This window comes from Aphidius gifuensis, linkage group LG1, assembly GCF_014905175.1.
Source record: "Aphidius gifuensis isolate YNYX2018 linkage group LG1, ASM1490517v1, whole genome shotgun sequence".
Taxonomy (NCBI): Eukaryota; Metazoa; Arthropoda; class Insecta; order Hymenoptera; family Braconidae; genus Aphidius; species Aphidius gifuensis.
In genome coordinates this window covers 21,549,397-21,566,535 of record NC_057788.1, presented here as the reverse complement: position 1 = coordinate 21,566,535, position 17,139 = coordinate 21,549,397, and the positions used below count along the sequence as shown (strand labels likewise).

Here is a 17,139-nt window from a genome sequence, read left to right as displayed (position 1 = left end):
GGTTTTTTTTTTATTGTTTTTCTATACCTTTCCAGTTGAGTTATTTTATTTATTTACTTTTTTTTTTATCATTATTATTTTTATTATTCATTTATCGTTTTCAAGAGCGACTATGAGTACAGGGGTTGCAAGTAAAAACCATTGTAATGACCCCTATCAGTGGGGATCATGACTCCCTGTGTCGAAGGTGGAATTCAATAAAACCGAAGAACGCCAGTACATCAGAGTGAAGGAGATAAAAAATTAAGACAAGGATAGACAAAAAGACCCTTTTATTATCGATAAACTACTATAAATATATATTTAAAAAAAAAGAAAAAGAAATTTAATCTATCTTCAAGTTTATTTTCTTATCCTAATTTTTATTTTTCGACAGTTTTAAAGTCAAAGTTTAAGTTAATTATAGTTAATTAAAAAAAAAACTGACAACTATTTTCTCATCTTTATAATTTTCTTGAAAATATAATTAAGTTAAATATTTTATATTTTTATATAATAGTAAAACCTGAGCTTTTAGCTTGAGAAAAAGTTCAAACTTTTTTTTTTTAATATCCAGATCATTTGTGCACCCTTATGAACATGAAAATTAATTTATTTTATCATGGTACATGCAGACAACCTTAGCCAATGGAAATTAATATAATATGTGACGCTTGAATATATATTAAATCTAGCGAAAAATTATTTATTTGTGTAGTCATGTTATTATTTTTTACATAATAAAAAAAAAAAAAAAAAATTGAAGCTTTTTTTGATTAAGCAGCTCAGCTTGAATAATCAAAAGCTCATTTTTTTCTTTTCTTTTAGAAAAATTTCACTTTTATCTGTTATATAAATTGTTATATATATTCCCAATCGATTATTTTGCAGATTATATATTTTAAATTTTCAGAATTTTTTCTTCTCTATCTGAACAAGAATTTTTTTTTTCCAGAAAATGCAATTATTATATATATATTCTGTATGAGTGACGTTAATTTGGATTTAAAATTGTTAAGTAAATAGACTTGTTTCTTAAACAAAAAATAAGCACATATATGACAAAGACTTTTATGAAGAGATCGATGTAGCTGTACATAGTGACGGGCTACTTGTATTCGGCCACTCCCTCCAACAATACTTGTTGACCAATAGAAATGCTTGGTTGGCCATCCCCGGATGAGTTTGTTTGCATCACTGAGCCGCATTGGAATATTTTTTATCTTTCTCTTTTGCACGATACTTTCAATGACGTCATATTGTAAGTCGCCATTTTCAAGTCGCGTGCCAACATGGTACGATAGTTATACAACTTTCCTTAGATTTACTTTGAACAAAGTTCCTTGACCTCACGAATAGTCATTGATTATTTTCCTAATGTTTTTTTAAAGTTGCATATATATGCATCTATTTTTTAAAAAACACTGCGTTTTCTAATTCAGATTTTATACCAAAAAACATTTATTGTAAATTCAATAAATAATAAAAATTAAAATAAAAATGTTCAAAATTTTTTAATTTTATATGATAACCTTTTAAGTATATATAATTATTTAAATAAATTTATTTTCACAAGGAAATTGAATAAATGAATTTTGATTGAATTTAATTTTTTATTTTGTAAATTCTATATAACCACTATATGCGGAATATCGAGATGTATGACAGAGAATTAAATTTACTTGCATGAAAATAAGGTATTCAATTCTTTTGAGCAACTTTTTTACTCAACTTTACCAAATATCGTTTTCGGCAAAGAGCTAACACGTAAAACAAGGTGATTGCATCTTTGCCAAGTCTCACGTTTTATTGAGGTCTACTTTTTTCATTCCATAAAACTTTTCATAAATCATTTATGTACAAAGAAAGAATTTTTTTTTTTTATAGCCAACGTACAACAATTTAAAAATTCAAAGAAACTATTTTTATAAAGGATAATATATTTTTAATATTGTTAATAATAATTAACAATTAATTATAATTATTTAATTATGTTAAATTAATTGTCAATATAAATAATTTATTGGCAACACTCAAAGTGTGGTGACAACATTATCAGTACTCAAGCATCAAAAAAAAAAAGAAAATCATTTTCATTGTAAATTTTCAATTAACAAGGAATTTATTGACAATGAAAATAGCTATTTAGTCTATCAAAAATAGATAAACATATACATTATTTTGTAATGAAAATATGTCTGTTATTTTTGCACACTCTTCATATTTTTGTTGTTGCGTATTACACACACACAAATGCTTATGAGTATACAAGTGGTATGTACATTTGATCACGAATAAAAACGTGTGGAAACGACATTGATAAATAATTCATGAAAGTCATATTGAATTTGTCAATGATATTGATGATTTGTACCAAGAATAAAAATAAATAGTATTTTGCCTAGAGCAAAATTCCAATCCAAATAAAAATACGATTGAATGATGTGAAAAAAAAAAAAAGTATATATATACAAGTAAAAAAATAACAGAAAATACGTCGAAACCATTGCGGTGTATTTAACATCGTCAGTAATTGGAATTTATTTCACTTAATCACGTTTAAACGACAGCTGATTTATTCTGTTCAAGTTAATTTACGCAATTATATAATTACTTGTCTTTAAGCGGTGAAAAGACAGAGTAAAAGATACAGTAAAGTGGTATCAAGTTGGTGAGTGCCTAAACGAGCATCAACAATCCCTCTGTTTGCAGTAATACTGTGTACCTATATTTTCCAACATCAAATGTTTTCTTTCTATATATACCGTAAACACTCGTAAAACCTGATAAAAATTGTCGTATTTATTGTACATTGTATAGCTCAATGTGAAAATGCCAATAAATTATTTAGCACATTTATAAATTTTCATATGTATATATTCTTTAAAAAAAATAAAAAAACAAATAGAATATCTGACTTGTTGAGAATTAATTTACATTGTTTATACTCTATCGAATATTTTCTCCTGATGAATTAAAATCCGTTTTGAGCTTTTTTTATTTTTGGCGACGGCGATCGTTGTCAAGTACGATGACAGAGGTATATTGGTGTGGGTCGTACATAATTTCTTGGTAATATAGTATATGTCTTGAGAAGATGATAAATTGGTTTTGCATTGAGCTGAAGCTATGTCGTAGCTTATATATTTAAATTCCTTGGAAAATCAAAAAGCACTGGAGCTTTTGTTGCTTTGCAATGTTCTAAACCAAGACAAATCACATCTAGCCGCATAAGTATCACTTGACAGTATACTATATGTTTCATTTTGAAACCAGTCAAAAAGTGAAATGAAATCAAGACATCGTATATAAGCAATAGCTTATTCCTGTACTGGAGGACTGTACATGTTTTTGGTAGTAGTGATGATTGAATGGAAAACCAGTGAAACATAGTGATAAAATTGTAAAATGAGATGGTGTTAAATCCAAAAGCTAAAAGCTTAAATGCGTGCTAAAAATATGAAGACCATTCGATGATTTACCAACTGTCTATGATTATATATAGGTAGAGATCTATAGATATATATAGCTATATATAGCAATAATATATAGTTTTTATTTCATTTGTTAATAATGACTTGGCTAGATCAGCATGCTGCCAATTGTAGACAAGGTTGATGGTTATTTTTAAAATGTAAACTAGTCAACTTCCACACACATCATCAATAAAATTATAGCCTCAGATAAATGCGACTCACTCACGGCTGACCAGTTTAAAGTATACACTACTGATTACTGCAGGTGTCAGAGGTTACTTTGAAGTTCACAACAATTTCAAAACTCAATTGAGCATAATGCAATTGATTGAAATCCGATTGACATTAAGTTTACTCAAGAGTATACTATATGCTATATATATAACAATACACAAAGTTATTCTTCAAAGTCATAGTATGTAAAGTTGAAGAATCTCTACTTAAAATTTGAAACAAACTATACATTAAATGTTTGATATAAGAATTGATGATTTCCGTATGATAAATATACGATAAGGTTAATTTATAAAGGCATGAAAAATACATTTAAAATAAGTTCAATGATAATTTATCAAGAATGACTAGGTGCCAGTATCATACACTCATGATGATAGTTAAAAGAGTAGTAGCGCGCGAAGAGAAAGGAAGGATAAGAAATCAGCAGTAGCGCACGCCAGTTAAATAGTGAACGTTGTCGGCATTCCACTAAGCAAATTCTTAAGAACCCGTTTGGTTGGATATATATATATATCGTATATATACCTAATAGCAGTATCGTGAAAACTACTCTCAACGTCGTGTTTCAGCAAACCTAAACGGGTGCTGTTGCTGTCGCTTGCAACGTCAACGTGAAGACACGATGTTGTCGGCACTGATGTTGTTGAATTGTTAAAAAGATATATACACACGCACATACATAGTATAGTGAAAACAAGTTACAACTTTTGGACAAACTATGGAGGGTCCGTAGTGATATTGAGATGGTTTTACCAAACGCCCTTTTTGGCGTCAGTTAAATTACATCTACAATATATACTGGAGATATATATATATTTACAAGCAAAACCAAGAGCACATATACTCTCTTGTGTTGATGGGGCTATTCATTCTATATATGTATATATAAATGCTCGTATATGTATTTGAGTTTGTGTGTATGTTAGTGTGGGAAAATATGGATCGAGGGAGGGTCAAAGAGTGTTGAAGGAATGGCTGCCAAGGGTTGGATCAGTGACACTCGCAAGAAGAAAATTATACTCGCTATAGAACCCTTGTGACTGATATCGATTTTCAACTTTCTTCCATTATATTCAAAATTAAAATTAAACATATTTTTATTTTTTGATAGTTTTAATAATATTTCCAATAACGAGGAAATACTTTACTTCAAAAATATTGATCATAATAAATTTTCCAATCGTCAAATCACGTTTGAGTCTATTGTCTTCCTGTCACACTGATGAACAATTATTAATATATAATAATTAAAAATAATTTTCTTTCAAAATTAAATACAACCTATTAATGATATATTTTTTAAAATTTATATTGTATTATATCTCAAATGAAAATCATGCACCAAAAAAAAATTAAATATGATGAAAATTTTGAGTAAAAAAAAAAAAGAAAAAAAATTGAATTAAAAAAAAAAAAAAGGCGGATAGTAAAGCAGTATGCAGCAAAGGCATAGGCGTGGTTATATACAAATAGGGGCGTGTCTTTGTATGTTGTGAAATGAATATTGCAGACAGCGCAATAACAGCTGCATTTTACTGTGACTATATATACGCGTATATATACATAAACTAATGTTTTAATCCATGGATAAAACAAAGTAATGAGGAAAAAAAAACCAAGAGAGACAAATAGACCGACAAACAAACCGAGTTCATGAGAAATATATATATAACTAAATTTCAATTGAATAATAAAATTAAAAATATTCACTGTTTGAATATTATCGTGATTTTTAATATACTTTTTACCTCTATACTCGTCATTTATTCCCCTATGGTTTTTTTATTATTTAATTTTTACTTTTTTTAAAATTTTTTTTCTTCATTCGCGCACTATAGCGCAGAATTGACATGCGTTCACACTTGTACAGTGAAATTTTTTTTGTTGTTATACACGTTGGATATAATAGTCACCCACCTCATAAAGATTTGGTTTTTTTTAAAGTCAGATTCAACTTGGTCTTTTGTTCTCTTGTCGGTCGCTTTGCGAGTTTGTATATATCCCATACAGTACATGTGCATACATATACAAAACTGTCCAAGCATATTGCGATAAGAAAAATTAAAGGTGCTTGAGGACAACTTTTTTGATCATCACCCGGTTGACTAACCGGTTTCTATAATTTACCCAATACAGCCTTAAGTCTCATTGTACCCCGGGGGAGCTTGATCGATCAGATAATCTTGACTATGATATTAAGTCGTTATTTTAAAAAAACCACCACATACCAATATACACTGTTTAACAAAAATAAAAATAAAAAAATACATTAGATCAATATCACATTTAACAATTGTGATGATTGATAAACCCCATTGGATTATCAATCATTTATAAATTAAATTTTTAATTATGACTTTTATTTTTTTTCATATAGAAAAAAAAAATAAAAAATTTTTATTATTGTTTATTTCTATTTTATATATTGAATAATAAATTATTATTTTTATTTTTTTTTTTATATGTAATTTCAAATTAAAAAATTGAAGTTTTTCCCATGGCAAAAATTTTTCTTTCAACAATCTTGTGTCTGAAATTGATGAAGAATAAAGACCCAAAGTCTTAAAAAAAAAACTTCAAAAATGTTTATCATCGGGATAAGAAGAAGCGGGTGCTCAACAAGAATTAAAGGGGGAAGAAAAAGATGCCTTTTTGCGAATATGTCTGAAGCACCTCAACAGATGAATTTCGAGAGAATGAAAAGGATCAAAAGAGAGTCAAAGATAAAGCAAAATGTTTTACGAGGACTCGCTCTTTATCGCATACTTTTTTGTTTTTATTTTATTTATTTTTTCTGTTCTTTGGGACCGATCATTTTTGATTGTGACTGTGTGTATGTTTATATATACGTGAGAAAGGGAAAGGACAAAACTGGTAGAAGAAGGGAATGGTAGCATTGATATCGGTACCCGTTGGCGCGCGGGGCCCCCATTAAGCTTTTATTAATTGCAGGATCTAAGGGACCGCCCGTTCGTTTCTTGTTGTCCTCTTTATTTATAATATAACCGACCGCCATTCTATCCTTGTTTCACTATCAAGAAACCATTCTGCCATACGAGATCACTAAAGTTATATCATGATGCCACAAAGATATATATATATTTATATAAAAAAATCCAGCGAGAAAAAGAGAGGCCAGTATATACATTTTTAATAATGACGAGAAAAAAAAAAAGTTGTTTTAAATAAAATAAAAATGAAAAATATATGTCTTATGTTTATATAGAAGTATATATGTGTGACTGTTGAAAGAGGTTTTCATATATACAGTGCGGCAAAATGTTTGTTCCCGCGAATTTAAAGCGATCATCGGTGATCGATTGTCGTGCGGCGTCTTTCTTAATATCTCAATGTAGCGATCTTGCCGACTCGATGAGATAGCTCACATGAACCCCATTCTTTTTTTTTTTTTCCTTTTTTTTTGAAACTTATATATATCATATATATGTAGATTTACAATTTATTTATTTATTATTGCTGATATATTTTTTGTTTTTTTGGTGAATTGGAATTATTGGAAATTTTGGGTATATTTTTATGGTTTTTTTTTATTAGGAAAATGGGGCCAATACCGCTTTATTTAAAACAACATAATACATAAAAGCTTCTAATTATGATGGGTATATTATATTAATTTCTTTAATTTATCTCAGGTAAAAATTTGAACTTGATAAACTATACTGGGGTGATGTTGGTCTGTTAAAATTTCGAGAGCTTTTGACATGAGTCAACTTTTATATACATTGAAACATATGGTTGTTCAAATAATTGTAATATTCATGAAAATATAAAATAATTAAAAGCAATTATATTATATAAAAATGTTCATATGGACATATGTCAATAGATGTGACATTCGGCTTACCAATTTTTTTTTCTTTTTGAAAACATATTGTGGTAAAGACAAACTGGCAGCTATATTTTTAAAATTTGAAATTATAATAAGACACAATTGATGACTAAAAATATTCACATGGACATATGGGGTTTTGATAGATATTGTTATGATAACTTTTCTTGTTTTAAAACAAAAAAATTATTGTTTATGATTTAGTATCCTTTTGTTTTGGGCTTTTAATTGATTCTGAAAATATTATTGTCTCATTGTTTTTTTAAATTCAACTGTCCATAATTTTTATCGATAATAAACCTGAGAATAAATTTAAAATAAAATTATCATATTTATTGGATTAATTTTAGCTCCAATACTTACCAGTTAAGGGTGCGTAGGGACCATGAGGATAAGGGGGCGCACTTGAGGCGTCAACAAGTGACTGCGATGGTGTTGGAGTACTCCAGTCTTTGTAAGATGCAGCAGCATGTGCATGATGAGCAGCATGATGAGATGAATGATGTCCAAGACTCCTGGCGCCGCCCAACAAAAGACCACCGTAACTTGCGGCTGCCGCCATATTGTGATGATGGTACTCATGAACCGCTCTAATAAAAATACATCATAAATTTTTTTTTTTAATTCAATGATTAGAATTTTTAAAATGTTTATTATCAATTTGATGAATTTATTTTGCACCTGTGATGATACTGAGGATAATGAGAATGCCATGGATCTGTTGGATATTCATAAACGTCTCCAGGATGTTGACTATTCCAAAAAGACGGTGGAAAATTTCTCGTTGACATTGGTACATTTTCTAAAAAAAAAAATTAAAATAAAAAAACAATTAAAAAATAAATAATATACTAATATGTATAAAAATAAACAAAGAAATAAAATTTAAAAAAATAATAAAAAACTGCGGCTTCTGATTTACTGGTTAAAATCAAGAATTTGTTAAAATTTTGTAAAGTCTATACGTTAAAAAGATCTCACGGGATATCGTGATGCATGTTTTACAAGTTGGGTCCACGATGGTCTTTCTCAAGCCATAAAATTTTCGAAGATTTCTCTCTTTCCTATTCTATTTTTTTTTTTCTGACAAACAACCAAAAAACTCAACCGCTTCTTCCGGCGATATAATCTAACCCGTTTCAATATATATTGTCTTTGTTGCATAGCTATCGAACATTATCGTTAGAAGCGTGGTTTAAACATCAAAGCCCATAAACCTTGACTTCTTTTCTCTTTAATTTCATTGATTTATTTTTAATTTTTGTTTTTTTTTTTTTATTCTTTTTCTTTGAGATTGATGACGCATCGGATATTGTAATCCGCCAAAAGAGTATAAGCAAAAGGCAGCGAATAGTGCGACACGTCCAGAGGAACCAAGAAGTCCAGCAGTCCACATTGTTTCCCACGGATGGAATGCAGGTCTTTGAGAGAGTATTGCGGGGATATTCTTTTCTTCACTGGTTGGTAAACGAGGAAGGGTCCAGCTTGAAATATGCTTCAGAAGTCTTGTTGGTGCGAAAGGCTCAAGCACAGGGCAATCTTGGCGATTGGCTTTCCACCTTTTACGTTAACAAACACACATACATATAGCTTTCAACAAACCATTTCGAATCGAATATATAAAAGAGAAAAAAAAATACAAAATTTATATATATGTGTATATTAACTATCACACTTTGAATATTGCAATTTATTTTTGGTTTAAACAAAATAATACTATCATGGCTTTTTTTGACTTAATCATTATAATTTATTATTATATTTATTATATTGTTTATATTATTTATTATTGTTATTATATTTACTTTTATATATATCTCACAAGTCAACAGCCGCAACTCTTTATTTATTAACGCAATTAAAGAAACAGTGTCGATATTACTCAGCGCACAGTCGGTTCTTTCTTCTTTTACTTTATTTATTTATTTTTTTTCTAATAAATTGGTATATTTAAGCTTTTTGTATGTGTATAATATAAAACAGAGAAAGTCGTTTTATTAATGAGAGTTACATATAAAAAATTTAAAATACAAGAATCATCGTTTATTTTACAATTGTTGCTTTTAATATTATTTTTGTTCAAATAAATAACCCAACAACTTTAGGGTGTGGATATTTAAATAAAAAAGGATTTTCTAAATAAATTTTTTTATATAATAGAAGACTTTTTTTTTGGAGTAAACAGTCTATTATCGAATCATTTTTTCAAACAAGAATATTTAAATTTCAAAAAACTAAATCTAATTTTTCTCGTAGACAAATGAATTGTCTATTTTTATAAATTAATATTTCATTCAAATATATAATTACTATATATTTATAATAGTATAAAATTGATTTCATATAAAAATCATTTTTTTTTTTTTAATAATTCCAAGTGCCTCTATGACAGAATGATTCATGGTTGTTCTCGTTATTGTTGATGTGTCTTGGTACACGCGTTGTTTCATGTGGCATTGAGCCAAAAGTTTTTGCAACTATATAAAAAATATTTCGGCACTAAGGATGATGGTTATGCTTAGACATACAACAAGACGATTCGTCAAATGCCAACTTTCATATATAGTTAATGTATAAAGAAGTAGGAAAATCTCAGTGGCTAGATTAATGTTGTGGCGCGACTGCATGGCTCGTTATACCTATTTGGAGCATTTTTAGTTTTTTTTTTTTTAAAGCTTGGTATGTATGAATGTCATTTTGATGATGATTTGCATTGCTTGCAACTTATCTTACTTTAAAAAAAGAAAAAAAAAAAACTAATACTTGTTTTTTTTGAATGAGTGCAACTATGTACTTTTCAAAGGATTATGATATTTGTATATAATATATGCACGTGTATAACTTATTTACTTGGGGAGTTTTTTAACACGGATATTTAAAATGAAACGACTGGGTGTTGGACAAGATAAAAAGGGTATTAGTATGTATGCAACTTGACGGAACATAACACGACACAGCATGTCAAGTAATTGCTCTTTCTGTCATTTTTGTCTTTGGCTCACTGACATTTTGCCACTACTGTTTCATACGGGTGTTAATTTGACTTTACAATGCGTAACACCATGCTCAATTTCACTGACTTTAAATAATATTTTTTTTATCATTAATTTTATTTATTTTATCAGCATTATATTAATAAATTTTTCAATTAAATATCAAAAATAAAATAAAAACTTTTATATATTTTTCTAGCGTTATTTTGCGCTAATAAATAATATATTAATATAAAATTTTCACTGGCAATAAATAAATAAACTAGAAACCGCTGTGAAAATATAAAAAAAAAAAAAACCAATACATTTTTTTTTATACACGCATGTTTTTACTTCTTGGTTTTGTTCAAGTTTTACGTGAAAGCTCTCAATCTTCAACTGGCATAAGTTTATGCACATTTCATTATAATAAAATGAATATATTATTGTTACTCTTGTAAAAAATAAATCACTCAAATGAAAAGTATATACTTTGATACACAAAAAAATAAAATAAAATAAAGTAAATGAAAGAGAAAAATATATTCTGAAAGTACTGTAGAGTTGGTATAAGCAGACTCCAAGACACGTAACAATTAGGTCGATGCCGTCTTGAATTCTAATCAGGCTAGTGAACTAAACTTATCTTAAATTTGTTGATGGAATAAATGTGGTTTTAACGATATACCAATATAGTCACCACTGCTGATTTCTTGCCAAACTCTTATACTTGTGTGACACTCTGTGTAAAGTTTTTATTTTCCTTTGGTTTAATTTTTTTTTCCTCATTTTCTTTTCAATTCTTATAAGCTTTTTTTTATTTTCCTTTTGCTTGGCTTCTCTACTTTATATATATGTATTGACTATTGATATATATATGCTGAGTTTTTTTTTATTTTTTAATACCTTGATTTTTCAACCTCAAAGATTTTAACTCTCAAAGCACGGACGTTACAATTCTTATTGTGCTTGTTAGCGGTGTCAAAGCTAATGGTGTGCACTTTATTACTCAGTTTTACAGATGGCTGTTAAAATTCTGATCATGACGGTTTTGTTCATCATGAATTTTTCTTACTTATACCCCATGAAGAAGAAAAAAAAAATATATATACATACATCCGAATGGCATTTATCTTTGTGTGTGATATATTCCGGATATATATTTTATCATTCAACAGCTATTATAGTTACGAATTATAGCTGCTAATCAAATATAATATAACAACAAAAAAAAAAAAGTTTCTGGTAAATTAAATATGTAATAATATACCTGCATAAATCAATCATTAATTCAAGCAAAAAAAATTACAATAGAGTTATAAATAATAAAAAAAGTATAAAGACTGCAGCAAATATGAAATTTTTTAACAAATAAAAAGTACAGTTTTATAAACAATATATTAATAAAATTAAAATAAAAATTAACCTTTGATTTTGTCATGAGCTAAAGCACGTTGAAAGTGTTCTTCAACTTCCGTCGCTGCATCACCTCGGTAGTGTGTAAAAACAACACAATTTGCATTAACATATTGTGCCCTGCTTTCACCATCATCTGAATCATCAGCTGTCGTACCACCAATACCTATAAATTAACAATTCAATATATAGAAAAATCTTAAAATATATAATTATAATTAAAAGATATATATTTAATTACCATCTACTGATCTATCATCATCAAGATTTCTTGAAGGTTGACTTGAAGTTGTTGCTAAGGGAATTCTTGATTGAGGTGTTTGTCTAGGGGATGCTGGACTAGGTGCTGATCCAACTGAACCAGCACTACTTGGCTGTCCTTGAGGTACACTTCCACTAACAGCACATAATTCTAATCCTGCTGCTTCTAATGATCTTTGATGTACATTCAGCTGAAAAAAATACACTGTGTGTTGGTATCAAAATTATGTTGCTATTCAATATTTTTTTATTGATAAATAAAAATTTATTGTTTTTTTTCATTCATTCATGATTTTTACAATAAAATTATGAAATTTTATTTTATTTTTTAAATACCATATATGATGATTACCACAATGAAATTCTCAAAATGACAAAGTTATTTCAAAATCGAAACAAACTATTTTAAATCGCATGAAATAAAAAAAAAAAAATTAAAACAAAATATAATTTAAATAAAAAAAAACATAGTAAAAGTTTAGATGGTCAGAATTTTGTCGTCACTTTATATAGTGGATGCTTTGATGAAATTCCCGAAACGATTTAGAGTGCTCTCACGTCAACATCTATACAAATGGGGCGTTATGCCAAGAGTCTAGTTTTATGTCTGTAATGTAACCACTATATATAAATAATATAGTGATATTATATTGAAAAAAAAATTAGTCAAACTCACAGTAAACATTTTTTTTTTTTTTTAAACAAAAAAATATTATAGTAATAATAATATTTGTTGCAAGCTTTATGATGCATGAAATCAACTTTTTTTTTTACTTAAAAAATAAATATATTTTCAATGTTTATATATATTTATAAACTAAAAAAAAAACAAACTGATTTTTATTTTGTTTTAAATTAAAAGAAAAAAACAATTAATAGATGTGTATATTCGAAACAATAAATAGTTGAGGAATTTTTAACAGTAACGCATGTTATTTTCTCAAGTAATTATGTTAAATTTTAAAATGTAATTTATGTATTTGTACAGTTGTTTATTCAACTTTATTCAGTCATTGAATTGTCATTCTTGTATTATTTTATTTTCATCAACGAGTTTTAATTTATAAATATTTCATTGACTTTGAAAATAGCAAAACAAACAATTTACTTTCTTGTGTATATACAATAAAAATAACGCATGTTTAATTTTTTTTCTAAATCGACAAATTTCATTGTTAAAAATATCGTTAACATTCCAATAGTTTTATAGAAAAATTGTTAATCAAATCACACTGACAAACCTAATCTATATTATAATTTATAAGCTAAACAAAAGTCCAAAATGAAGATTTAAAAGATGCTAAAATAAGCCAACACTCTGACGTTAATGTATATGTCAGTATCTTTTAAATCTTCAAGACTTTGTTGTTGCTATTAATCATCAAATATAAAAAAAATAAAAAAATAAAATAAGATCTCTAAGTAACTTAGCTTTACATACAGTAAAACATTAACATCACAGCTCCAGTTAATTATTAATCTCTCCAAAACAAACTTCAAAAAAAAAAATCCTTTAAAAATTAAAAAAATCTGTCAACAAGAATTGATGATGTATTAATTATTTTTTTTCAATCAATAAATTCATCATGGTTAATCTATTGACAAGTTCATTAAAGCCTCAATACATATATTCCATCTGGAATAGCATTGTTGTTGAGCAAAATTGAGTGTTACATATGCATGTGAGAGAAAACCATACAGATAAATTTTATTGAACGCATAGCAACGCCATTCGTCGTTGTTCATTGTATCTTTGTTGTGCTTGTTTTGGACTCAGGAAGCAAATAAGGAGCAACTGCAAATAGCACTCAGACTATGCAGTTCTCAACCCTCAATTTTCAGTTTACCATTTGACTATCTTCGTCATGACTGATTGCAACGAGACCAAATCGGACGTAATGCCTGCAATTCATTAGATCCCAGCAATGTAAATGCCACCGTGCGGTCATGGAATTCCCAAAAAAATTCTTTTTTTTTTAAACTATTTTTTCCTTTTTTTTTTTGTGTGTGCTACAATTTCTGCTCAATATATTGGCTAAGTATGTTATAAAATTAGTCAATTATTTGGCTTTGGAATGTTTCATTTATTTACTATGATATGTTGACTATTTTGTTAACGAAATTTTTTGATTTGGAAAATTTAAATCTATCGTTTTGTTTGAAACAATATTTTCAAAGAAAATTCTGTTAAATATATTAATGTTTTTTTTATCAATTTATATACATCAACATACAGTAGGTTTTGTTTTGTCTTCTTCATTCATTGTCGGCTATTGTTGATATTAAAATCATGAACAAGTTATAAATTCAGTAAACGACTGGGGCGTGTATGAGTTACGTGTATATACATACATCCAACAAACCGCCAAAGCAAAAGGAAAAATAAATAAATAAATTAGAAAACGTTGAGAAAAATAAAAAAAAATGATTTGTATATACAGCTCTTTTCGCATTGTCTGCTATTTAAACGATAAGAAGCTTTTTAGTTTATATACAAAAGAAAAATAATAAAAATAAAGATTTTTTTTAGAACAAAAAAAATAAAACATCAAGTATTTAAGACTGTGGATTCGATGCACGGTTTCAACTGATTTTAGATTTTAATTATTTATTTTTATTTTTCTACAATACAAAAATATTTGATCCTAAAAGAGTGAGGTTAAATACTTTGATTCATTCTTTACGTTTTAAATGATCACAAAAGTCTCTCTACACGTTTACCTATATCACTTGAGTGGAATTTTCTTGTGATTGTTAAAAAAATCAATCCTCGACAAGCTTTGCTAAAATAACAATATATATTTAATGTGATTAATCCTTTTAAAAATGATAAATTCCAATGATCATTATCATTTATCAAAAATTTGACAAATTAATTGTTTATAAACAACGTTAATTTGTTGCCAAATTTATAAAACATTTGTAAAAATTTATTATATTGATTTGAATTTATTCATAAGACATCCTAATATGTCTAACTATGTTAATTAATTACTTTTAATGATTATTAACTCAGATTATAAACCTAAGATTGTGTTTGATGTATATAAATATTATATACAGCCATATTTTACATGATCATACAGTTGTATATAAAATTGTTTATAATTTTTTAGGGTTTTACTATTTTATGAAGCAATTGTATATACATATATGTAATTATATGTACTTGTGTTTAAATTATACTTGGAAATTTTCAAGTGCTCATTAAGAGTACTACAATGAGTAATTCATTATATCATAAACTTTTTTTTCTAAGACATTAAATTGTAATATATATTTTAAAATGGTAAGTTACACGGTTTACAATATGAGTTGTTGTATTTTTTAGTTTGTGATTTTTTTTAAATATAAATTTATCAACAGTAATTAAATTAAGATAGCTCTGTATATTTTAATTATATTAATTATTAATATTGTGAGCTGTACAAAATTGTACATAATGTTAAACAATATTCTTGTTGTTTCATATTGATCACATTACTATAATTATTTTTAAATTACAACAACAATAATTTAAAATATTATACTGATTATTATTATTTATCATAACTACTGGCTCTTAGTTTGGAGATTGTAATTTGTATTGTTGATTTTAAACAAGTCATGTAATTTTATGAGAAGCTTTTATAAGAATCAATCGCTATTGCAATTTAAAGCATCATATTGACAATTAATTTATCCACATAATAATAAATATAAATTTTATAACCACATGAATACACTGACTATATATATATTTCAAAAAATTTTTTTTCTTTTTCGTAAAATTTAAAATTCCAAGTATTTTTCAAGTTATTTAAATGCCAAATTAAAAGAATTAACAAAGATTTTTTGGATAACATATTTTATATATCCAAAATATAATATATATTTATGGAGAGATAATAAAATTAAGAATGCATCAAAATAAAAATTATATAACTTTATACAATATTCCCGTTGGCACATTTGACTGTTGACAATGTGATAATTATTAATCGAGTCACCGGTAAATATAACCTTCGACTTTTTTTAAGTCATTTTTTTGGTTTACTTCCAGTGTTACCATCCTCTTGAGAAAAGAAGGTCACATATCCTGAACGTACGAGTCTCTATTGCGGTTCATCAAAGCATTCCATCCTTTCCATCTTGTTTCTTCCCTTATATATAATTTTTTTTTTTTTGTCTTATTCAACATTTTCCTTCCTTCAGTCTCTTCGTTCAATTCCATATACTTGCATCATCTATATATATTTTTATATAGATTGACAAATGTTCATTAATCTATTGTCGCTATTCATAAAATTTTCAATTAATTTTCAATTAATATGTATTTGATATCGTTAAATTTGATATTAATAAAATTTATAATTTTTTTTTCTTTATTCTATCAATTATTTAGCTTATTTTTTTTCATCATATGTTAATTCTATTCAATATATTAATAAATAATTAAGTAAATGCATAATGCATTGACATTTTTGAAAAAAATTATTTCGATGAAAAAGAGGATTACCATCAGTGATGACACATATAGAGAAATGAGTAGAGTGGGATATTTAATAACATGCTATCATGAGATATCTTGCAATTTGTTTGCCAGACACGGCCATTCTTTCGACATGATTCTCCCTATCTCTGGACTGTCTAGATGAGAGAGTCCGACTGTCCAAGATCTTTCAGCCTTACTCATTTTTAATTCTTTTTTTTTTTTAATTTTATTTTCTTCTTTTTATATATATCCGTTCGTGTTTTTTCATTAACTATATATATATATTTTTACACTTTAACGTTTTTCATTTATATTTTATTTATTTTTCTTGAGAGTCAAGTAAGACCCCAGATAAAACAAGTGAATGAGCATATTTTTGTTCATTAGTTAACGATAGAGTGTACAACAAATGAATCATCATTCAAATTTTTACGAGCCGATTAATCGAAAAAACACTAGATACCGTGGGAAAAA

General features: G+C 27.1%; 1 protein-coding gene across 1 annotated transcript in view; it reads right to left on the bottom strand.

The window, feature by feature from the left end:
- The window catches only part of LOC122851893 (protein vestigial), a 47,635-nt gene that overhangs the window by 2,247 nt on the left and 28,249 nt on the right, over positions 1-17,139 (bottom strand). Inside the window, exons 2-5 of the mRNA XM_044151396.1 lie at positions 12,172-12,382; positions 11,941-12,096; positions 8,224-8,344; positions 7,906-8,132 (exon numbers count right to left, since the gene is read on the bottom strand). Of these exons, the coding sequence (XP_044007331.1) occupies positions 7,906-8,132; positions 8,224-8,344; positions 11,941-12,096; positions 12,172-12,382 (715 nt within the window). The remainder of the gene's footprint in view (positions 1-7,905; positions 8,133-8,223; positions 8,345-11,940; positions 12,097-12,171; positions 12,383-17,139) is intronic.